The sequence below is a fragment of the Leuciscus leuciscus genome, assembly GCF_965113295.1.
Source record: "Leuciscus leuciscus genome assembly, chromosome: 10".
Lineage (NCBI taxonomy): Eukaryota > Metazoa > Chordata > Actinopteri > Cypriniformes > Leuciscidae > Leuciscus > Leuciscus leuciscus.
Genome location: NC_138734.1, coordinates 23,861,520 through 23,886,014, shown reverse-complemented (window position 1 = coordinate 23,886,014; position 24,495 = coordinate 23,861,520). Strand labels below are relative to the sequence as shown.

General features: G+C 36.4%; 1 protein-coding gene across 2 annotated transcripts in view; it reads left to right on the top strand.

Annotated features, from left to right (window-relative positions):
• unc13c (unc-13 homolog C (C. elegans)) overlaps positions 1-24,495 on the top strand; it is a 229,937-nt gene that overhangs the window by 125,658 nt on the left and 79,784 nt on the right. For both annotated transcript variants that reach the window (XM_082182828.1, XM_082182829.1), the window contains exons 19-20: positions 14,469-14,595; positions 19,648-19,744. In XM_082182828.1, coding sequence (XP_082038954.1) covers positions 14,469-14,595; positions 19,648-19,744 — 224 coding nt within the window. The remainder of the gene's footprint in view (positions 1-14,468; positions 14,596-19,647; positions 19,745-24,495) is intronic.

Sequence of the window (24,495 nt, the reverse complement as noted above, 5' to 3'; positions counted from 1 at the left end):
ATTTTCGATAAAGTGAAAAACGTATACGTTGTCATTTGCAGTGTCATGTTTTAAATAAAATGAAACTTGTTGTAATGTAGCTTTTATTCTGGATTACAGTGAATGGCTGACAAAAGCAGCATTCTCTACGTGCTTTCTTCTATATCCGATAACCCAACTCATTAACCCCATAAATGCTGAATCAAAGGAAAGAACATCAAATCACAACTATCACAACTGTTCAGTTTGGCTGCGGCTCCTACAGTATAAATACATATGAATACATATCAATCGAAGCAATAGTGACACATGGTAAATACATTGGGTCTCATTCACTAATGATTGTGTGGATTATTATGTATTTGTACGCACAGGAGATCCTGTCAGAAAATCACAACACGTGTGTACGCACATGATTTAGCTCTTAATATTGTTCTAATGTTAGTGAATTTGGCATATTCTAAATGAGTGGCCGCGTGCACAAGGTTAGTCATTTGCATTAAATATGCCCAAACCATCTCCATATTAGGGCTTTTCGCAGACGCTTTCCTTTACAGCCTTTTGTCACTCTCGTCAAACGTGGCGCTTTCTGCACACGCGCTCTTGCCAGATCCTCGAGGAATGCCAAGTGTGTCATTCTCAAAACCCGTTCAAACAACTTTTATACAGACCCAGATTTCTCTCATCAGCCAGCTGTATATACGCGTAAATCTGCGTTATTCAGAGAAACCTCGCAGAGATATAATTTAAATAAATTAAATTGTATTATTTATACATTTTATTATATCATTTTATATAAAAATAATATAATATAATATATAAAAATTATATAATATAATAGTCGTGTTGAGATGAAATACAACTTCTTAACACGATTATAGGGCCGCACAAAGTTCTTTTTGCGAACGTGTGGTTAAATTTTTCCGTACATTTAGAATACATTTTAGTATGAACGTTTGATTTGTTTGTGAAAATGTTCTTACGCAGGTTTTTCACGCACAAATTTGTGCGTACGCATGCTTAGTGAATGAGACCCATTGTTACTCACACTTCTGTGTTGCAACATTACTGTTGGATCTAATACAGTCGGCACAGCATCATCTTTTATTTTCAGTCTCTGCTAGAGTCCTGCACGGGTTCGGGTACCCCGCAAATTTTGCTCAAATGGGTGAAAAATATCCAACTGTGTCGGATACGGGTGCGGGTCGGGTCGGACACGGGGGAAACACGGGTTTCACACAGGAAAGGCGGTCGGGTACGGATTTTAATTAGTGCTGTTGACGGATAACGGGTCGGATGCGGTTTGAAGTACTGCGGGTACGGGCGGGTGCGGATTTACAAAATCGGACCCGTGCAGGACTCTGGTCTCTGCGTTGAATTGTGTCTTGTTTAAAAACGAAATAATGTTATAATGTGACAAAATACAAAAGCTGTTTTTAGACTAACGAGGAAATTTTGAGTTTTGAAACTTACAGAATATTTTTATATAACAATGACCTCTTATATGTCAAAAAATCATACCCCTTTAAATTCTATTTTATTTTATTCTGATTTGAATTATTAATTTATTTAAATTTATTATGTTGTATTTAATTTTATATGTATTTATTAATGATTATTATTTAAACACTGTATTTGATTTATTATGTTTTATGTATTTTATGACTATTAGAATATTGCATTAATAAGGAGCCATTTTTTGTTGTTTTGATTTTTAGCTGCTCAGCCCCCGTCCCCCATCTCAGTGTATGTCAAAGACAAACCTGGAATTTCTTAAACATTCTCTTGTGGTTATGTATGATTAGAAAACAAACTTTAATATAAAGATAGTAGTTCAACAGAGTGTGTGTCCGGTGTGGAATTGAATTCAAATCTGGAATAAGTGGAAATGAGGCACATGACATACACCTATGAGATATTTGCATTATTTAAAACAAACATATCCGTGCAGGGATTGGTCTCGAATGGAAGTGTGAAATTAAAGCAGTGATTTCATTTGGTGTTTAATATTTTTTCTCCTCTCAGAGGAAGTCCTGATCGACACTGCAGCTTCATCTTTCAGCTTCAGAGGCACTGAACTGAAATGATGAAGCGCAGATAAAGAGATCCTTCAGACCTCTACAGTGCCCACTGTAGATGAATCAGAGACTCTTTCTTATGAATCATGTGCTCTTTGTCTGTAATATTGTGTGTATTCAGTTTTTTTCTCTGAGTCTGAAATACGTTTTCAGAGGAATTGATCTAGCAAAAACTAGATAGAAAGGAAAGACATGTACTGTATAGAGAGAGTGTGGGTAGGTTTTCCCATTTGTACTTGATTGGAAAAATTTAGTTTTTTTTCCTTGATTATTTATTTTGTCATAAAATGTATCCGTATTATCACCCAGCTCTTTATATAAAGTGAGTTTTATACAACATCGTTTGAAGGTTTGGGGTCAGTAGAAAGAAATTAATTCATGTGGTATATTAACAAATCCATCAGAAGCAATTACTATCGAAAACCTTACAAAAACCTCAAAAGCTTACAATGACTTCAGTCATTACTAGGGAGTTATCTTTTCTAAAGCTTTTCACTTTAGAATACTGTTCCAAATAATTAGTAATTCCTTCTAAAATATTTGGTAATAATTGAGTCATTACTAGTGGGATTACCATGATCTTGACTTTAGAATTAATTATACATTATGCATTATTCACATTAATTATGAACTTGTTTATAGTAGTTCTTAGTAGTCCTCTGAGAGGTATGAAAAAATATTAGTTATGGATTAGCTAATAGTAAACTATCACATTCAGCTGAGTTCTATTACTTACTAATTCATTAATCAGAGTTTTTTGTTACTTAATAGCGGTTACTAGAACGTTTACTCATGTCTAAGCGAAATGTACAATGTAAATGTACTCTCCAGTGACTCAACTACCACTTTGACACTTCAAAATGTTCATAAATAGATTGTAAAACTAATCTATATGAATTGAGTGATTTAGTCCAAAGTTTCTGAAGAGACAAGATCGCTTTATATGATGAACAAATTAAATTTAGGCTTTTCTTCACATATAAACATTGATCAGCGAACATAAACAGAAGCTCAACCGAACCTGCTTGGTTCTTGCGGAAGCTCAAACGTGCTGCGTAACACACGAGAATGAACCTCATTGGTTCTCGCACGTCAAAGCGAACATCCTTGAGCTTTACCATTTTTACGAGCTTTACAATTTACCACAACTGAAGCCTAAATTCAATCTGTTCATCATATAAAGCGATCATGTCTCTTCAAAGAATTTGGACTAAACTGCTCAATTCATTTGGATTAGTTTAATAATCTCTTTATTTATTTTTTTACTCAATTTGTATTGTATTTTAATAATCTCTTTATGAACATTTTGAAGCATCAAAGAGGTAGTAGTCAACGGAGGGACAGAAATCGCACATGATTTTATAAAAAATATCTTCATTTGTGTTCCGAAGATGAACAAAAGTCTTACTGGTTTGGAGCGACATGAGGATGAGGATGAAAGAATAAATTGTTTTGGGTGAACTATATTTAATATTGCGTTACTCATTTGTTCCTGTGTAGTTATTTATTAATGACTGAACCATATTCTAAAGTGATACCAAATTATCTTGTGTATTCACATACTTTGGGGATGTGTGACTTCATTTTGAAGATGATTGCGAGGTTTGCTGAGTGTGCATGTGCATCATTACTAAGGAGAGACCAGTGAAGCAGCATTATAAAGCGAATGAGTTTGAGCTGCTGATGAGCTCTGTTCACTTTATTATTTCATTATCACATCTTATTATTGCTGTACTTTTCATTTCGCTTGAGTAATTGTGGCTACCTTCAGGAATAGATGACATGTCCTAATGTATTCATAATTGATAACCATACCAGAGGAGAGAAGCATTCATGGTTTGCATTTATTGCATTTCCTCCTTGAGGTTTTATTACGGGGGTCTGCGATCGTTGATGTGAACAGCTGTTCTCCCTTCAAACCCTTCTGACCCCCATCTATCCTCTTGAGAGAAGCCCACAATGTTTACCCACAATGCCTCCTGCTCCAGAGCACACAATAGTATTTGTTTGAGAGGCATTTGAGGTTAGGATTGAGTTAGAATTGGTGGTAAAAATCGATATGAGAACTAAAGTGTAGGCTGGTAATTTAATGTGATATAATTGAGTTGTTTGTTTGGTTTTTTTTTTTGGGGGGGGTGGGGGTGTTCAAACTTCTGTAAATGTTGCTTTTAACATATGCTTGAATTAATTTACTTCCTTGTCTATTTATTTTCATTTTCATTTTTTTGCACCCTCAGATTCCAGATTTTCAAATAGTTGTATCTCGGCCAAATATTGTCCTATCATAACAAACCATACGTCAATGGAAAGCTTGTTTATTCAGCTTTCAGATGGTGTATAAATCTCAATTTCACAAAAATTTACCCATGCTTCTGGTTTTGTCATCCAGGGTCACATATATCAAAAAAAGAACAGGGCCTCTGCTTTTAAACAAACAAACAAACAAACAAATAAAAACATTTTATTCTAGCTTTTCATACATTACGTTTCATTACGTGTGGGTAAGTGTCATTAAAAAAGCAAAAATTAGAACAAAAAGCTGAGAAAATCTAGTTTTTGTCAAAGAATAGGGGCCCTATCATACACCCGGCGCAATGCGGCGCCAGGTGCGACGCAAGTGTTTTTTGCTAGTTTAAGCCTGACGCAGTTATCATTTTCACGTACCTGCGTCATCGTTTGTTTAAACGGCAAATGCATTTGCGCCCATTTGTGCGCCCATGGGCGTGCTGGTCTGAAAACGAGGTGTGTTCAGGCGCATTGTTGGCACGTTGCAATTTTGAGGCAACTGAAATAGACGGTGCCATTGACCAACAAAAACCTGGTCTAAAGTCAATGGGCCAAGATTTGTTTTTGTTATTTAAAGAGCGCGTAATGTAATGTGTGCCTATAGGCAGAAGCACAATGCGCATACACTTTGTCTCGTAGATGGTCTGCTTGCGCGCTTTAACCTTGCGCACGAGCAGATCCATTTCTTTGCTAGAGAACCGTTCATTTTTTCCGCTTGCAAATTCCCACATGTAAATAGCGAATCCACCATGAGGCAAGCGTAACTGGCTTTTAAATGGAATGTGAGATAAAACTCTGTTTGGTTTGTTGCACGTTACGCTCAAAACAGAGCGAAATAGGGACAAAAAGAGAATAGGGACAACCCTTGTTGTTCATGCTCTGGGTGCGCCGACCATTTATCCCGTCGTTAAACTAGCAAAAGTGGAGTCGGACTAAGTGCACTTGTGCCTTGCGCTTTAGACCATGTGCTTAGATTGTTAAAATAGAGCCCTAGGTTTGGATCGGATTTAGAAAGATAATAAAAACATTGATTGAGTAGATCGAGTCCATCAACATTGCTCTCGTGGTATTTTGATGCCATACTGTGCGTCACAGTGTCGTGGCGTCGGCGCTGTCTCAAGTCAGACAAAATGCATTTCCCAAAATCATCATAAGCATAAGTAGATCAAACCATTGCCACCACTGGTCTCTGCGATCAGCTTAGGCTCACAATGGGTTTGGGAAACAAAGCCCAGAACAATGCTTATCAGATGACAGAGAAACTACCGGAAGTTATTTCACAATAAACAAATTGAAAGTGTACACAGCCGTTCAAAGTTTTGACATCAGTAGGATTTTTTTCAAGGAAATTAATACTTTTGTTCATCAAGGATGCATTAAATTTATCACAGTGACAGTAAAGGCTTTTACATTGTTACAAAAAAAAAATATTTCATATAAATACTGTTCTTTTGAACTTTGTTCATCAAAGAATCCTTAAAAAATAAAAAATAAATATTAAGCAGCACAACTGTTTTCAACTGATAATAATAAGAAATGTTTCTTGAGCAGCAAATCAGCATCTTAGAATGTTTTCTGAAAGAAACACTGAAGACTGGAGTATGGAGCTTTGACAGCACAGGAATAAAATAAATGTTATAATATATTCAAATAGGATACAGATATTTTAAATTGTAATAATAAATCACAAATATTACTGTTTTTTTTACTGTATTTTTGGTTAAATAAATGCAGCCTTGGTGAGCATTAAAAGATCTTACCAACCCCAAATTTGTGAACAGTAGTTTATATTAACACTTATTATAATTAGGCTAGTTTGTGGAATTACATTTATTTAAATTTAAATCATTACAAATTCTGATGGATCGTGTTATGTTATTTGATGGCTGGTAATAAATCTGTCAGAAAAAAAAAAGAAAAAAAAGTTTTACCTTTAGGGATAAAACAGCCTGCCACTGGCAGCCCTTTACAAAAATTAACCATGGTTTTAAACAGTTCATCTATAGCATTTGTAGTAAAACTCCAGTAACCACACATTTACCATGGTTACCACTACATGAACCATAATATTTGTATAGTAAAACCATGGTAATAAAAAACAAACAAACATGATTACTGAAATTTTACTTATGTAACACCATGGTTATTTTTCATAAGGTATCGGATTGAAAATAAAATAAGTGGTATCACCTATCCCAGTATTACAGTGAAAACATTGATTGCCGGAAAATTCCGTTTTTATTTGTTCTGTGTGAATATCCCATGCTGTTCGAGTTCTTGGCTTAATAAGGGCCTGTCTCAAGGGAGGTGCTGGAGGTGCGCTGGCTCTCAGTGTGGGTGGATGGCACTCTGGGCAGCCTGGCATATACATCTCCTGCTGCCCCTGAACCACACCGCACTAGCACTCGCTTTAGCCTTCGGGACCAATGATTAAAGTGACACTGTCAGAGCGAATCACATCCCTCTTCTCAACCATCCACCTCTTCACACCACACATAGGTACAGTTACAGTTAGAGACTGTAAAATTTTCATCTCTTTGTTGATTTTGGAGTGAAATGTAATCTAGATCTGTTATTGACAGATTTAGGCTGCGTTTACACTGGCACAAAAAATCTGATCTTTTACTCACATCTGACACAGATCGGAATTTGTTGCACACGTGTAACACAAAAATCCGCACAAGATCAGATTTTTTCGCATCTGATCTGAGGCACTTCCAAATGTGGTTTTTAATCAGATATATATCCACTATCTGGACATCCGACCTGGTCACCACAAGGCGAGGACGACACGTTTATTCACAAAGATAGCTTTTTAATGTTGTATTATGAGGCAGATGTGCCTGTATGCGCTCGCTCACAGCTTTTTATTGAGTTTGGAACTTTATATGTATCTTTGTAAAGAAACGAAATTGCGCGAACAGAAACATTCAGGAGCTCATTAAAATTCAGGAGAATTCAATGAAAAATAATAATAGAGGGCTACTTTATTTCACTTCAGAATTCTAGATCTAAGCTGCAGATAAATGAAAATTATTTCCTGACTATATACCCGTTCCGTCAGATTTTGCGTTGCAAAACATTCATGAGTCATGACAGCTGTTATCTTGTTCATGCTGGCAAATAATCATGACCACCCGACATGATAATTTTAATAGCACGGGCATTCAAAACCAGGGTCTACCATGTGCATAGTAAAACGATCACCGAAAATTATTTTGGGCGGGAATTAATGTAAACACAGATATCAGATTCCAGTCCTGTCTAAAGTGAATGTAAACAGGCGGGCCAAAAAATCGGATATGGTCAAAAGATTGGCTCTGTGCATTACGACTTGCAGTGTAAATGCAGCCTTTGTGAGATTTACCCAGTAACTGATTCTCTTTTTCAGTTAACTCTCTTTTACAGCTTCATTCTTCATGCAACATTCAGACACACGGCTGCAGCGCCAGGTGTTAATCAGGACGCTCTTTGTGGTGGAAAACTCCAGAACTATGGATTATGAATGCTTTGATGTCAAAGTGAAGTTAACATCACTGATGTTAAAGTGATGTTAAAGTAAAAAAAAAAAAAAAAAAAAAAAAAAAAAACATTCTTGAAGCGCAAGTCACTCAGTGTGATGCTATCCCTTACATTAGCCTCGAGGTGACTGTTCCCTGAGAAAAATAACGGTTTCTTTAAGATAAACGAGCAATTCCACGGTATGGAAAACAGCGGCACAATTCAGGAATTAAACTTCTCAGAGGTTGCAAGAAACAATGAGCTGCCAAAAGAGTTAGTCATTCATTTTAATAATTCATGCAGACATGCTTCATAAGCAGGTGTTATTAATGTCGTTCATTATGGGGTTTTGGAAAACACATGAAGCATTATGGAAATGCAGAGCTGTCTAAACCAACCGAGACTCCTTCTATCATAAGTCTTGGAGTTTAGCTCTGCATTTCCAGAACATGTTAATGACAACATTCCACAATGACTTCCAGAACTTTCAGAATGAAATATTCAGCAGGAAATAATGTCAGCCGGGACTTTGTAGATGTATTCATCGCATTTATCTTCCATAATTTGATGTGTTTCACAGTGAAGGAGAATATTCAGGTGGAAATAATGTGCAGAGAGAGTATCAGTGTTATTTTAGTGTTACGTACACTGTTAAAAGAATCTTGATTTTATATATATTATATATATAATATATATGTTATTGTTTGCATGGGCTTTTTTGACTTTTACCTACTCCCAAAAGTATTTATATTTTATTTTAGAAGTTATTTTAGTTTTTGTAATTTTGTAAAAAAAAAAAAAAAAAAAAATTGGTTTATTTTTATTTAAGTTTAACATTTTTATTAATTTCCAGCTGCCAGTAATTGTAGTACTTAAACTTAAATCAGATAGTTAGGCGACATCAAATTTTTCATCTAATATTTATATTTTAATGTTTTGAATAGTTTAAGTTTTAGCTGTATTTAAAGCCACACTAAGTAGAAATTGTGTTTTTGTCAAACAGCGACCCCTAGAGTCGCTGTGGAATACTTGCTCTGTCGTAAATTATATTATACAATTTTTACATGATTGCAGCTAAATCACAAGTAAATAGTCTATAGTCTAGGCCTACTGTATAATTTAATTTGTGTTGTTTTTATTGGAATGTAAACATTACAACATGCCAGATAACATCAATTAAGTTAAATGTACGTCACATTATTTCATAACATTGGCCATTATGATGTCATTAGACATGATTATTGCAATTTATCATAATAGTTTGCAAATTGTGCTCGTTTACACTATTTACAACCTCTACGTTAGGCTTATTTATGATGTGAGATATTGAAAGCTGTTCTCATGATAATCGCAGGAATCAATCAACAGCGTCGTCTGATATCCCTCAGGACTACGTGATAAATACACCTCACAACACCTGAGTTCAGCTGGCAAACTAATTCGTGAGGCATAGCTATCTGATTTATCAAAACGATTCCATTTACACCTGGTCACATAAATGTATTTTTGCGAAACGGATTTAAATTCGATCTTCAATTCTCGCGCTATATGCAGATTTAATGGAGTGCACGTCACCGAAAGCAACAGAAATGAGCTGCATTTTATAGATCATCAGCTAAAATTTCAAAATCAAAGACCGCAATAAGAGAGAGCAGTAACAGCCCTGGTAAGATCATTTCGTTTCTTTACTTTTAATGATGAAGATTGTGTGTTAAGCGTCTGCGACTTACTTTCACTTTGATTTGCGATAGTTTGCACGTTGGCTTGATGCAGTTGCTCATCTGCGGTGATGCGTGTTCCAGCGCGTCGTCATATCTGGATATAACATATAGCCTATACAACGCTCTCACACGTTTTTTTTTTTTTTTTTTTTCATTTTTGGGAGGAGTACAATTTACATATGTGGTTTCAACAACCATATGCACTTGTCCAGTTTCGTCTGGAATGCGTCTCAGATCTCCTCCTGAAGTGGTTTGAGGGATCGGATTCAAATCCATTTAAACCTGGACTTTTCACGATCGGATAGCTATCCGATCTGAGAAAATGCATGAAGTGGCCAGGTGTAAACAACCCCCATGACAAAAACATACGCACGAAAGCCGAAAAAAAACGCTGGTTGGCCTCTCACGTCCAAATTTGACGAAGTGGTGGGGGAAGTGACGTATGCCGTAAAGCAGTCGAATTTTTTTGTTCTTTTTGTGCTCTTGTTACTACCCGAACACCGAAGTTACATAGTGCCAGTAAAAGCGATACAGACCCTGTCAGGCTATGGCAGACGTGTCATTCAACCTATTGTAAGTCGATGTACCATCACAAGGATCTTGGAAATATATTATGAAGGTTGAAAAGTTACATAGTGTCGCTTTAACGATAACAACCCTGACAGGAATGGATTTTATCTAGCAGGATTTAATGGGATCGTTTCGTTGAATTTATTTTTATTTAAAATAACCAGAAACTTGGATTAGGCAAAGTAAATTAACTAGTTTAATTTTGACTTTAATATATGTGATTTGTCTCATGTGGCCATTGTGATAGCATCAGCTTAATTATGTCTGAAGTTTTCAGTAGAATCTTGTAATTATGGTAATTCTGCTGTGATATAAATGCAGCAAATTTTTCAAGCCATATGCAACAATTAAAGATCAGCATGTAAGCAGCAGTTTGAATCATTATCTTTGCTTTCAGACTACAGTGGTTGTTTCCATGGCAAGCTGGGCGATTGTTTGCCTGGTAAAGCTATTAAAAGCTCAGGTGGATCAGGGTTTGGGGTTCAAGTGACCCTCATTGCAGGTCTGGCACTGGATGGAGGGCAGAAACGTGAGCGTATCACTTCAGCCGAAGGGCTTGAAATCAGAACTTCACAGTGCAGTGATGAATGAGATGATCTAATGCATTAATTCATTATTTACTGACACTTGCATTTAAGTGTTGACAACCACAGTCTGATAGGTTGAATATTTTAAATTGTTCTGTGAATATTTGAGAAGGTGGTCTGTCGCTGTGTATTGCATTAAGGTGACATGTCATGAAACATTATTACTTAATCTTAAACTTATCTTAAACTTAATCATTACTGTTATATGACAGAATATCATGTTACTGCTCATGTTTATTGAATATGTTCTTAATAAGATTCTGATTGGTCGATTGCGGCAATATTATGGTATATTTGGACATTTGTTTCTATCTGTAAAGAATTGATAATGAAGAAAGACAGTCAGCTGGACATTAACCTTCTTCAAACCCTGTCAGGATTTATTTTGCTGTTATTTTATAAAGAGTGACTGACTGTACATTATATATATATATATATGAAGAGTTCAGATGCAAAAGCCTCTAAATGCCATCTGAAATTTTCTTATAGAATGATAATTTTTATCAAGCTTGTGTATTTAAGTTCAGTAATTTCACTTAAATGACAATTAATAGGTAATCTTCATTGCCATTTAAGTGAAATTATTGAATTTAAATATACAAGCTTGATAAAAATGATGATTCTATAAGAAAATTTCAGATGGCATTTAGAGGCTTTTGCATCTGAACTCTTCATATATATATATATATTTTTTTTTTTTTAAGAGAATATTGATTAATATTGGGTGAAAATATTTAACATAATATTTAAAGGGGACATACAAATCTGACTTTTTTCCATGTTTAAGTGCTATAATCGGGTCCCCGGTGCATCTACCAACCCAGTTTTGGTAAGCCTTTCTTTGCAAGCATGTAAAAAAAATAAGCCAATCAGATTTCGCTCTCATTCGGACGTAGGAAAGGGATCTTATTAAAATATTACCGCCCCTTAATCTGCACGTTTACCCCCCAAAGGCAGAAGTTTGAGTAAAGCATAAAAACTATTCTGTCGTTGCTGTACAGACGAGCACAGAACAGTGTTGGACCGAAAAAATGTCACAGCTATCTTATGAAGACCTCAGGGAACTGTGTCAACTTGTGTAAAAGTTAACCATGACGGTACATGCAAGTCGATGAGATGAATCAATGTAACTCCATAACAACTCCATAAATGTATCCATTAACCATTCAGAAACGTCCAGGTGCTTCTAAAAGTTGCAACCTCTTCCTGAGTCTCTCTGCACTGGTTATTTCTGGGATTTTGGATGAGTGAGATTATCTGCGTGTTTTGTTATTGCCGGAGTATCCAAAGCTTGTGTAAAGGATCGGCCGTCTTCTGAACGGAGGCGGGGAGCAGCAGCTCAGTTGCATTTTAAAGGGACACACATAAAAATGGCGCGTTTATGCTCACACCCAAAAAGGGGCAAATTTGACAAGTTACAGTATAAATTATCTGGGGGGTATTTTGTGCTGAAATTTCACATACACATTCTGGGGACACCATAGATTTATACATCTTGTGAAAAGGGGCATAATATGCCACCTTTAATATCAATTTAAAATTAAAATGTAATGTAATTTTATTACATTTAATGCACATTAAAATGTTAAATAAATGTATATGTCTATATGTAATGAATGTATATGTCATTATCATTTGTTAACAAACATGTATTCATTACTTCAATGAGCTCATTGTTTCTGCCTTAAATTATTACATTGTTTACATTAATACATGTTTAGCTAACTATGTGATTTGTTATGTACATTTCTGAAATATATATCTTAGACAGTTACCTCTGATAACAGATCACTCTAAATTGTAATGTGAACTCATGCATTTTCTGTAAAGCTGCTTTGAAACGATGTGTATTGTGAAAAGCGCTATACAAATAAATGTGAATAGAATTGAATATTTTTATTCAGCAAGGATACATTAAACTGGTCAAAAGTGACAGGACTTAAAGGAATTAAATAAAGTATTGAAAGGGATCTAAGGGAACAGAGAATAAGAAATACAGTAAAAGAAGTTCTAGGTGTAATTGTAGTTGTGAAGGAACCAATTAAAACTATTTGCAAATATTTTATAAATAATAGCATAGCTTGCATTACTGGATATTACTTTAAGGCTTCTTTTTTTTTATATATATATAAAAAAAACGGTTCAATCAACGGTTAAATCTTTAGCTACTAACTTCTTACCATGTACTCTTTCACTATTAAAACTAAAGTGTTGTTTTTGGAATTCACACTCATGTTCTGTAAACAGTAATGCCCACCTTCTTCGATTTGATTGGTCATCTCAATCATTTTGATATTGAAGAGCACTCTTAGAACGCTGAGGCAGACCAACCAAAAACAGTATTTAACTTTTAAAACTTTTTGTCATCCTAACCACAAACAGAGTGGTTCGTAATGGAGTGCAGCAGAGCAGCATCAATAATATCAAAAATTGGGGAGGACAATTTGACCATTTATGATTCCCCTCCCTTTAATGTCAATTTTTGGTTACAGCCCTGCGCTGCACTACTGTGATTAAGTCAATAAAGTCCTCCATGTCTGTCGGAGGTGATATGTCCTCATGTTTTCACTGGGAGTGAGAGGTTACGGTGGATATATGCTGACATCTCTCCTCACTGTAGTTACATGTCATTCCCTGCCCTTGACAACTGCAGGGATTACAGTAAACAACTCTCCTTCTCCCTTACTGTCATTTCTGAGCTATATTTCACTGTGCTTCCTCTAATGGCTGCCAGACTGTCGTCTCCTGAATCCACTCGCTGTTTAGCTGCTGTAGGTTACCCACAATCCTCTCTGACCTTTATTATGTGGCATGTCAGAGTGTATATCACAACTCCCCTGCCAAACATCCCAACAGGCCGCTGAGACTCTGACGTCGGTCCGTGTTGTGTCCACACAGGTGGGCAGGTTTTTTTTTTTTATATATATATTTTCTGACAAGTCTGGGATGAGCTCTACTTCCTGTGGCCGTGTGCACTTACAAAACACCGCAGCAAACGTACAGATCGTTCCAGTGGCTGTCCGACAAATCAATCAGGCGTACCTTTCCTATGTCCTGTTTTACTAAGCTCTCAGGGGGAAGTTTTATTGTTTCATAACTCAGGGGATATTAAATTCAACATGAAATCAAAACTGTCACATTTACTTGCTTAATATACAGTATGTTATTTTTGTAAACAATTCAACTGTGCACAACACTTTATTCCAAGTGAAACGTTTGTTTGTTTGGAACCTATTTGCTCTCCATTTAATCTCATTGTCTTGTATAAACAGTTGATATATTAAATACATCTCAGTGGTGATTTTTTTATTTTTTTATTTCCCGTGGTGTCCTCTTGGTTACAGTGTTATTTTAGTATTAACTATATACATTATAGTTTTATGTACTATTAGTTATACACTATATAGTTTATTAATATGTATGTACGTGAAAATTATAGTGCTGTTATATATATATAAATATGGTGCAGTTTTAGTTATTACTTTTTTCCAGTTAGTCATTTTAAGGGTTTAACTTAAACTTACGGTATTCATTTAATTGCCATGGAAACTTTTCAAATTTTCATATACAGTATATTTCATATATAATATAATATAATGTAATATAATATAATAACCCTGTTACATACTGATGATATTTGTGGAATGTCTTCAGACACTAAAGCTCAATACGTTGCTACGTTACTGTGTCTCAAACCAGATGCATGACTCATGTCTCATTTTTTTGCTTTTTACTTTCATTTGCAGAACATGACAAGCATCGTCTATGCAAGAGCACAGAGTACATGAATTTGCACTTCAAAGTCAAATGGTTCCACAACGAGTACGTCCGAGACCTGCCTGCCTTTAAGGGAATTCCTCCGGAGTATTCCCTGTAAGTATTCCATGTTTATTTCCTCCTCTCTCGCTCTCTTATAGAATTAAAACCATTGACTTGTGGTGTCTTCTGAAATGAGGAGTCAAGTTCCCCTCTCATGTAAAAAAAATCATATTCCATTTGATTTTTACACTGTTTGGAACTATTTTTATTTTATTTTATTAATATATATATATATATATATATATATATATATATATATTAAGCAATTAGACAACCAAAACTATATTTAGTAACACTTTACAATAAGGTCACACTTGTTAACATTAGTTAATGTATTAACTAACATTAACTAACAATGAGCTATACATTTGTTACAGTATTTATCAATCTTTGTTAGCAAATGAAACTGGTTACACTTTTTATTTTAAGGTGTCCATTTTACAGTGTAATTATACATTTAAGTACTGAGTAATATTAATTAACTACATGTAGAGTTATGGTTAGGATTAGGGTTTGGTTAAGGATTAGTTGCATGTAATTATGGATAATTTATAGTTGTTACTATATTAACTGCATGTAACGTGTAACTAGGACACTACAATAAAGTGTTACCATGAAACCTTATTGTAAAGTGTTACCCTATATGTTGTATGTTTATATTAAAATAATATCTATTCATTACATGGGTCTCTAAAATGCTTGATTGATTGGTCAGTCATGACATTCTGAAGTCAGATATTCCCCAATACTGAACGTCGTCAATAGCAACGCTGTATAATTCTGCTCATTCGGGTATTTAAGGGCCTGTGCTTCTTTCATGTCTCTCATATCACGTTTCATTCAAATACAGCCATTGCCATCTTGTGCCTTAGTTATCGACTGTATTTACAGTAAAATGAAACCAGAGGATTTCGGTATTAATAGTAGGTAATGGTAAAATTGTTGTGTTGTGTTTTGTACACTGTTAATAGGACATTAGATGATAATAAACATCTTTATATTTAAAAACGGTTTCTTCTCAGATCAATATTTCATGTCCACGTCATTATTTATGTGATGAATAGCTGTGTAATAAGTGATACGTTTTTAACGTTGTTTATTTGTCTATGTGGTGTTTTAATACTCTTTAAAGGCCATTGCACAGACAGAAGCCAACAAACACCAAAGATTTCCCTGTTAGCGTTGGTATGGGTTTGTTTTCACCCGACTAAACATGTTCAATCGCCTTTTGTCGGGTCTTGAAATGTCTGAGCAGTGCGATATGATTTTCCAACAAACTCTGACGTACTCTAATGTAAACATCCTTTATTGATATGAAAATACCCCCAAACCTCATGAAAATCACATACAAACCATATATAGTAGTCAACTTTTGAAGTGGATCAAAACCTTTCATCAAAGTCATACATGAATTTTAAACAATATATACCCATTCTTGTGAAACAAGTGAAAACACAGACAGACAGCACAGGAAGCCGCCAATGGTCATCAGATTGCATAAATCAGTGGACAATGAATAGAAATGATGATTCTGTCGAATAAATATTAAGCGCATGTAAATGTATCAATATTTCTCCAAGTATACGCACTTTTGGACTAAAAGCCATAATGGATGCTGTTCAGTGCAGCTATGTGAACATACCGGTAAATAAACCGCAGCAGACATGACTGTATGTGAATGAATGTTGTTATTCTATTCAAATTATCATAAGTTACTGATTATTTTGCACTTCTGACATTAAGAAATTCCTGTCACTGTAACTGAATTTTATAATAAACAGTGGGCAAATATTGAAGCTGGATGATTTAATCTTTCTAATAAAACAGTTTGTCTAGATCAACTGCAGTTCTCTGCATAAATTCAAGTAGACGCCTTGTCTTTCCCGTCGCAGCAACTACGGCTTCACCCACAACCTCTTTTGTTTTTTTTGAAAAATGACATGTCTGACTCGAAGTTTGTCGGTGTCTGTTGGGGCAGTGTGAACATGGCCCTTATTTTTCATAAAATTCTAAATCCAACGGCTAACTTGATTGTCAGTTTTTGTCTGGCGTCTGGCGTCCGGTGTGAATTGGCCTTAAGACAAACCAAGTGCAAATTCTTCAGTCAACACCTTTGCTGAGTATTATTCTGCTTAAAACTGCAGTAAACCAAAGACAGTCTCAAAAACGCGGTCAGAAACCTATTCATTCTATCGGAAACCGCGGTCAGGCTATTTTGCATATTGATGGTTCCGTATATACTAAATGAAACAAGGGTGTAGAGTTGCATTCAAGCTATTTTAAGGCATGAAGAATTATTTTCAGAGGAAAAAAATACATTTAAATATGTAATTTTGATTATCAAAGATGAATTTTAAGGTATTCAATTATTGACTGCATGGGGAATTTAAATGTCTTGTTTGAACTTTGTTCGTCTAGTTTTAAAGCTGTTTGCTAGGATCTGTTTTTCTTTGCAGAAGCTTTGCTTTTAAAGAGCTAATGAAATATTTCAACTTATCAATATTGTGTGTCTAATAGCCATGTAATAAGCGATATAATATACATTTTCACAGTTTTTGTTTTTGTTAAATAAGAGGTCCTGATCACTCTGTAGGGGTTTATTTTGTGATAATAACCGGCTGGATGCACATTATCCCTTACATATAGGTTTGTATAGGTTTATACATTTTTAACATTCTTTCATTAACTTAAACTTAAAAGTGTACACATTTTAATTTCCAATTTCATCATATTTCATTTATTTATATTTGTTTATGCTTTCAAATAATAAAACCGAATTTGACTTCCTCTTAGAAAGTGCCCCTGCATGGTTCACATTTACATTGAATGTTGATCCATCCATTCACAACCCATCATGCATCTGTCCTGGATCCGCAGGCGCACACTGGCCTCTCATTGGCTGCTGTCTGTTGTCAAAAAGTCACTCATTCATTACTGTGAGTTATGAGCGTGGAGAGGCGGGATGACAGACGGGACAGGATATCAGGGAAGAGCCACACAGCTGTCAATCAAAAACCACCTCAAGGAGAATTGATTTTGCCATGAGAATGAGACCGCACATGAGAGCTGCTCCGCCCATCATATTTATAACATAAGTGACACGAGAAGTGAATTTGCATTTGCTCAAGGAAATACCAGTGTTTGAACAGCAGCAAAGTAAATAACACTGCGGTTTTAGGTGCGTTTAGGTTTAGAATGGAGTCTATAGATGGTTAAATAGATTCGCATTTCAGTATCTAAATATTATGATGGCATCATCATGCCGATTTTAAATGGCGAACATTCTAATCTTACAAATGTCAGAAGGAGATTTTCAAAATTGTATTGTAAATTTCTTACAAAGTATAATGTTTACAAAACCACATCTAGACGACACACCTATCTGACTGAAATGAATTACTAAATTAAGTCTGAATGGATTTTGTGGGTTAAACAATTCAAGCTGAATTATTTGCCAAGGGAAATTTTATTTTGACTCTCAGCTGTTAAAACCACTTAGCGTGTTTCCCATCACACGCATCATATTTTTCACACTTTTAAAGTACTATAATTATTATATTATTCTTATTATTCTTATTATATTTCATTTAATAGAGTTCAGTTAGCTTTCCTGCCCAAGTACACCATGAGTTTACAATTGCAACAGGCATTGTGATCAGATGAATATTGTCTGTTTTACATAATTTAACCAGATGCTTGCTTGCTTATTTTGTTTATTTATTTACTGGGGGCATGTTTAAAAAAAAATAAAAAAATCTTACAATTATAAGCACTAGCCTCGCACTATGATAGTCTAGGACCTATCATAAGTTGCGTATGTTTCTGAGATGTCTGAGAGAGAGCACTGCTGGAAAACATTGCATTTTAAATGTCATATTTGTGAACAAGCATCTGATAAAATTGCGCAAAATTAATGCATGTACATTTAAACCCATAAATGTCGGCAAGAACATCTGCTAAATGTCGTTCTAACATCCAGGGACATACTGCAAATGAGAAATCGCTGTACAAATTACACCTAGATGAAAAAACACTCCGTAGATATATCTATCTGCAGCTTTCCTGAGCAATCAGGGTCTTATCTGTGAATGTGTGGTTAGGAAACCGTCACAATCCAGATCAATATTTAAGATAGCAAGCTAAATGCCATCATATTAATTCCCTTATTACTGTCAAAAACAGTGAGTTACTGCAAACCGTCTCAATCTGAGTAAACAGCTAGCGCAGGTTCATTACATTAGCAGAGCTATTAGTGTGATTCTGCCTGCCACAGGCCATCTACAACGCTTTACTTGATTTAAAAATATGTTTGTCTCATTTCTGCTGACCAAATACTTGTCTATTGCAAGTGAAATGTTTTCAGAACTATAAGACTATGTTTATACTGTTGCTGAACGTCTCAAACAGATTTAGACAGTCTCCTCTACTGCATTTCTTTATCTGTAACACACTTTTTTCCATCTGTACGAGTCAAAGCATTTAATTGTGTTTATTTGAGTAAACAGTGCTGTGCCCACAAGCGTGCTTGAATTAGATTTTTCCATTTTTTGTTTTAATTTTAGTTTTTTAGTTTTTACCATTTTATGTTGTTTTTTATACAGTATACAGTACTGCACTGTAAAAGCAAAAGTTGCTGCCTTAACCTTTTAAGTACAATCAACTTAAATTGCATTAAATTGACTTAAAACATTTTGTTGAATCTTGTGTAACATAAAAAAGTTGAACATTGTTAAAGCAATGTAAGTTAAAGCAATGTAAAAGCTTATGTTGTCATAACAGTATTTAGGTTTAATTTCTTTTATTTAATTTCAGTTTTAGCTATTTTCAGTTTTGTAATTTTACTGTTTAAAAGGCAACATTTAACATTTTCGTTATATGTATATTTTTCATCTAATATTTATCATTTGCTTTAAGCTTCAATGAACAAAAATGCTTTAATAGTTTTGGCACATAATTTGTTTCTCACATCTCGTGGATGATGAAATAGGGTGGAAAAAAAGCATGTATAACATTTTGTGATAGGCTCTTTTCTACAGGTTCAGTCTGAGGCGTCAAAAGCGTTCACATCCAAAGCCTTTATTACACTGCTTTATTCTCTCTCTGCAGGTGGTTTGAGCCGTTTGTTATCCAGTGGTTGGATGAAAATGAAGATGTAGCGATGGATTTTGTTAACGGAGCTCTAGAGAGAGATAAAAAAGATGGGGTGAGTTTTTCGGATTGTTACTTTGCTTCAGTAGAGCTTTTCATTTGTAAATTGGCAAATAGTCTAACGCTGCCGTTACCATCTAAACGTCACATTAACGCTAAATGCTGCATTTCTCTTTTGCTTGTATGCTGCCTTCAAAGCGCTCCTGTGAAGTTCCTATTACTATTTGAATTATGATTCGTCAGAATAAAATGAAAGCACAGGATGAGTTTATTTCATCCTCTTTTTTGACATACCAAACAAAGATCGGACACTTTTTAGTGCAACAACAAAATAAAGTGCAAAGGAAATGATTTGGGTATATGATTAATTCTTGATTTCTTGTCTTAATCATTTTTATTCTGTCCTTATAATAATGAGAAATGTAGCCTGTCACAACCTTTTAAATTAGTATTTTCTGGCAAGCTATTTGCTGTTATTCATAATCAGTACACAAATGCATGTAGACTAAACTTAAATATAATCAATATCAGTTGCCATGTTTCTTATTTGACACTTCAAACTGAAGTCATAGCTCAAAATCCTGAGTTTTTACTAGTAAAAACAATACTGTACCCAGCTAACATGCAGGAGAGTGTCCTCAAAACCTTGGCAAACTTTCTCTCAAAGTTATGAACAAATGTTAAAACATAAACATTATTTATACATCGTTAATGTTTCAGTTGGACATTCGTCTAAAGTTTTTACTTTTAAAACATTTAAAAAACTGGACATTTGAACATTTAGAAATAACGTTTTTATAACTTAACAGGAATGTTAGCAAAATGTCTTGGAAAATGTTGTTAGCTGGGTAGTGGCATTCATGTTCATCTCATAAATCCAGTCATTCTGACATAAGTTGAAGGCATTTGAACAAGTTTATAACAATTTCAATTCAATATGCTCTCTCTTTGGATAGGAGATATTGTTCTCTTGAATGGCATTTGCGCTGAGAATTTATTAAGCAATGTGTTTTTCTCATAGCACAGACATAAACACGATGAATGGAATCTGACGTGCTGGTAAACTGGTTAATTGAAAGCATTAGGCTGATGAGTGTTCGTGAAATAAACCGAACAAATGCTTCTGATTGGACTGATGTAAAAATGAGCTGCTGTTACTGTAAGGCTGTACAAAAACACACATTTATCCTGCTCAATGTTCCCCTCACTGACGAAAACAAATCACCGGCATGATTGGTTTCATATGCTAATTTCGTTCACCTGAAACTGGTTGCGGTGAAAAAACACAAACCATTTAGTGCTGTTAATATTGGCCTGCACATTATCCACTGCTGTGATGAACGGCCACATTATTATATGTGATATGTGACACTGACAAATATAATTACACATGAGCATTTTCAGATGCAGATTAGTGTTGCAGAGCAATGAAAACAGTGTTAAAATGTGTTTTTTTCCTCCTACAGCAGAGCTGGAGTTTATTTATAGGCAGTGCTAGTGCTAAGATTACATGAGCGTAGTGGGTTGCTAACTGTGTTTAGATGTTTAGCTGCACTCGGGTTCAAGTCTTGTGAGATTCAGCTCTACATTAAGATGCTAATGGAGCAGCACTTTGAGTTAATTGTCTAATGATTATTAGGCTTGTGCTCATTGGCAGAAGCCCCTGGAGAATAAGGGCAGAAGTGCAGGTTAATTGTGTCATAGGTTATGTTGGCAAGCATTCCCAAAGGCGCTGAATCATACCAGAGCTGTCTTCTTAAAAACATCTTCAGTGCTTGCTGGCAGCATCTTCTCATCACAAACCAATATCATTCCTTGATATTTAATTATAGATTCTTCAGTTTAGCCTATTGGTTGTAGGTAGAACCAATATTGAATAGTTCACCCCAAAAAAGTGTCCTTTCACTTTCACAACCGTTCAAAAGTTTGAGGTTGGTAAGATTTTTACTATAAAAAAAAAGGACCAAAACAGAGTAAAAAATACCGTAAAAACAGAAATATTGTAAAATATTATTGCAATTTAAAAGAACTGTTTTCTATTTGTAATATATTTTATAATGTCATTTTTTCCTATGATCCAAAGCTGAATTTTCAGTATCATTACTCCAGTCTTTAGGGTCACATGATCGTCTCGGTTACGTATGTAACCCTCGTTCCCTGAGTGGGAATGGAGACGTTACGTCAGTGACGACGAAATGGGGGTTTCGCATAGAAAGCCTATCACCTTCGAGATATAGAAAACGAGCCAATGGCAATGGAAATGCCTTGGGTCTGCGGGTTTTGCATGCATAACTACGCCCTACCTCGTGGGTATATACTTAAGAATACACATATGACCCGGAGGGGCTGGATATGGAGAAACACTGGGGTGTCCAGTCGCAGGTGGAATATTTCAACCCCAGGGGTGGCAAGCTGGCTTGCCAAGTGAAAGACACATGCTCAGAGAGGCTTACAGTGGAAATACACTTGTGGGGGTCGCCCAGAGGGGGAACCATGCACATGGAGGCACCTGGCCAACGTGAAAGCTGCCGGAGGCATAACTCTGGCGTTGACATCAACAGCGCTGTAGGAAACTCAGGGCTTATTAGGCTCACCTGAGGAGAATTTCGCACATATCCCGCCCGTGTAGAGGAATGGCGAGCAAGCAAAGACACCTGAGCAGAATCTAGTACCGGCTGGTTGAAGCGAGTACACTGTACATGAGAAGAAACTGGCTCCACTCAGAGATTGTAGAATCTCGCGAATGTGTTAGGTGTCGCCCAGCCTGCAGCTCTGCAGATGTCTGTCAGCGAGGCGCCATGCGCTACAGCCCAAGAGGAGGCCAAGGGGGCACGGTCGACCTTGCTGCTGGTATGCCAAAGCAATGGCGTCCACTATCCAGTGAGACAACCTTTGCATGGAGAGAGCCTTTCCCTTCAGCTTCCCACCATGACAGACAAAGAGCTGGTCTGAGGTCCTGAAACACTGCGTTCTGTCTAAGTAAACATGGAGGGCGTGTACTGGACAGAGCAGTTCCAAGGCTGGGTCTGCCTCCTCCGATGGCAGCGCTTGCAGGTTCACCACCTGGTCTCGAAAGGGGGTGGTGGGAACCTTGGGCACGTATCCAGGCCGGGGTCTCAGGATCATGTGAGAATTAGCCGGTCCGAATTCCAGGCATGCTTCGTCAACAGAGAATGCCTGCAGGTCCCCTACCCTCTTGATGGAGGCCAATGCAACCAGGAGCGCTGTCTTCATTGACAGGAGCTTAAGTTACACTGATTGCAGAGGCTCAAAGGGAGCACTCTGCAGGGCAGTTAGCACCACTGAGAGGTCCCAAGAGGGTACGAGAGGAGGGCGAGGAGGATTCAGTCTCCTCGCTCCTCTCAGGAACCTGATGATCAGGGGCCGGTTTCACAAAGATAGACTTTGACTATGGCTTAGATATAGTAGTTAGTCAGACTTCAGATAGACATCTAAATCAGACCGTTGCACAAAGCACTTAAGACTCTGACTATCTTAAGTAGGACTACACTGCAATGCATTCTGGGTAAAATAAGACACTTTTCAAAACAAAAAAAACATGGCGGATCGAGTAAGCGCATTCAACCGCTCAGCGCAGTTTACCCCAGCGGAAAATATGTGTTTGTTGGAGAAGTATAACAGTTACAAGGACATTTTACTTGGGAAATTTAGTGGAGAATGTAGTAACAAGAATAAATGTTTAATTTGGAAAAAGATTGCTACGACAGTTAACAGCGTTAATCCGATAGTTGAGCGGAGCGTTAAAGACGTACAGAAAAGATACAAAAACATGGTACAAGATACCCTGTATAACGTTACCACCCGTGACACAGAAGCCTTGCTGAGACCCACTGTGTCACCAACAGCATTCAGAAAAGTTTCTGTTGCATAAAATCTCAACGCAGTGCAAACCGGCGGCACCATTCGGCGTCTGTCCGCGGCGCCCAGCAACGGCTCAGGACCTTGTTCAAAATCCTGCCGCGCCAGAGAGCGCCATTTACATTTTTGCCTCATATTTGTCTCAAATCGTCGTTAAAGCTGCAGTTGGTAACTTCTGTAAAAATTTATTTTTTACATATTTGTTAAAACTGTCATTATGTCCTGACAGTAGAATATGAGACAGATAATCTGTGAAAAAATCAAGCTCCTCTGGCTCCTCCCAGTGGTCCTATTGCCATTTGCAGAAATACACCGCTCCCGGTAAGAAACAACCAATCAGAGCCAGGAGGAGTGTCTTAGCAGTGTCAATCATGCTTGTGTACGCGCTGATCACCCCCCTCTCTCGCACAGCGCGTACCGTCATTCAAAATCAAGATAGCCGGTGTGCCGCGCAGCTGTGCTAATGGCGGACAAACAACCAAAACTGCCAATTTCTTGAGTGGCACCAGCTCATACAACAAAGACAGGTAAACGGAAAAAGACAGATGACGATAAACAAGCCCGTCGGAGCCCATTGACTCAGTGTCAAACCTCTAGCCGCATAACATAGCATACAGATAAAATGTCACGCACTGTGCAAAGCAACAATTGAAACCTGCTAATTCACTGGCTTGTCATGTTGCTGAAATAATGTACTAGCAAACCTTATTAAGCATTTCACATGGCTAGAATAATTACTTACATACTGTAACGTTACCATTATTATCTTGCTAGCTATTTATAACTTATAGAAAGAGTGCAACGTTATGAAGTTACATTACATGTATTGCAAAATACGTAATGATTTGAGGACCAAGTTTGTAGTCAAAGTATGGGCAGGCCATAGTCAATGTAAAGCATATTGTTGATGTTTCGTCCCTACCAGTG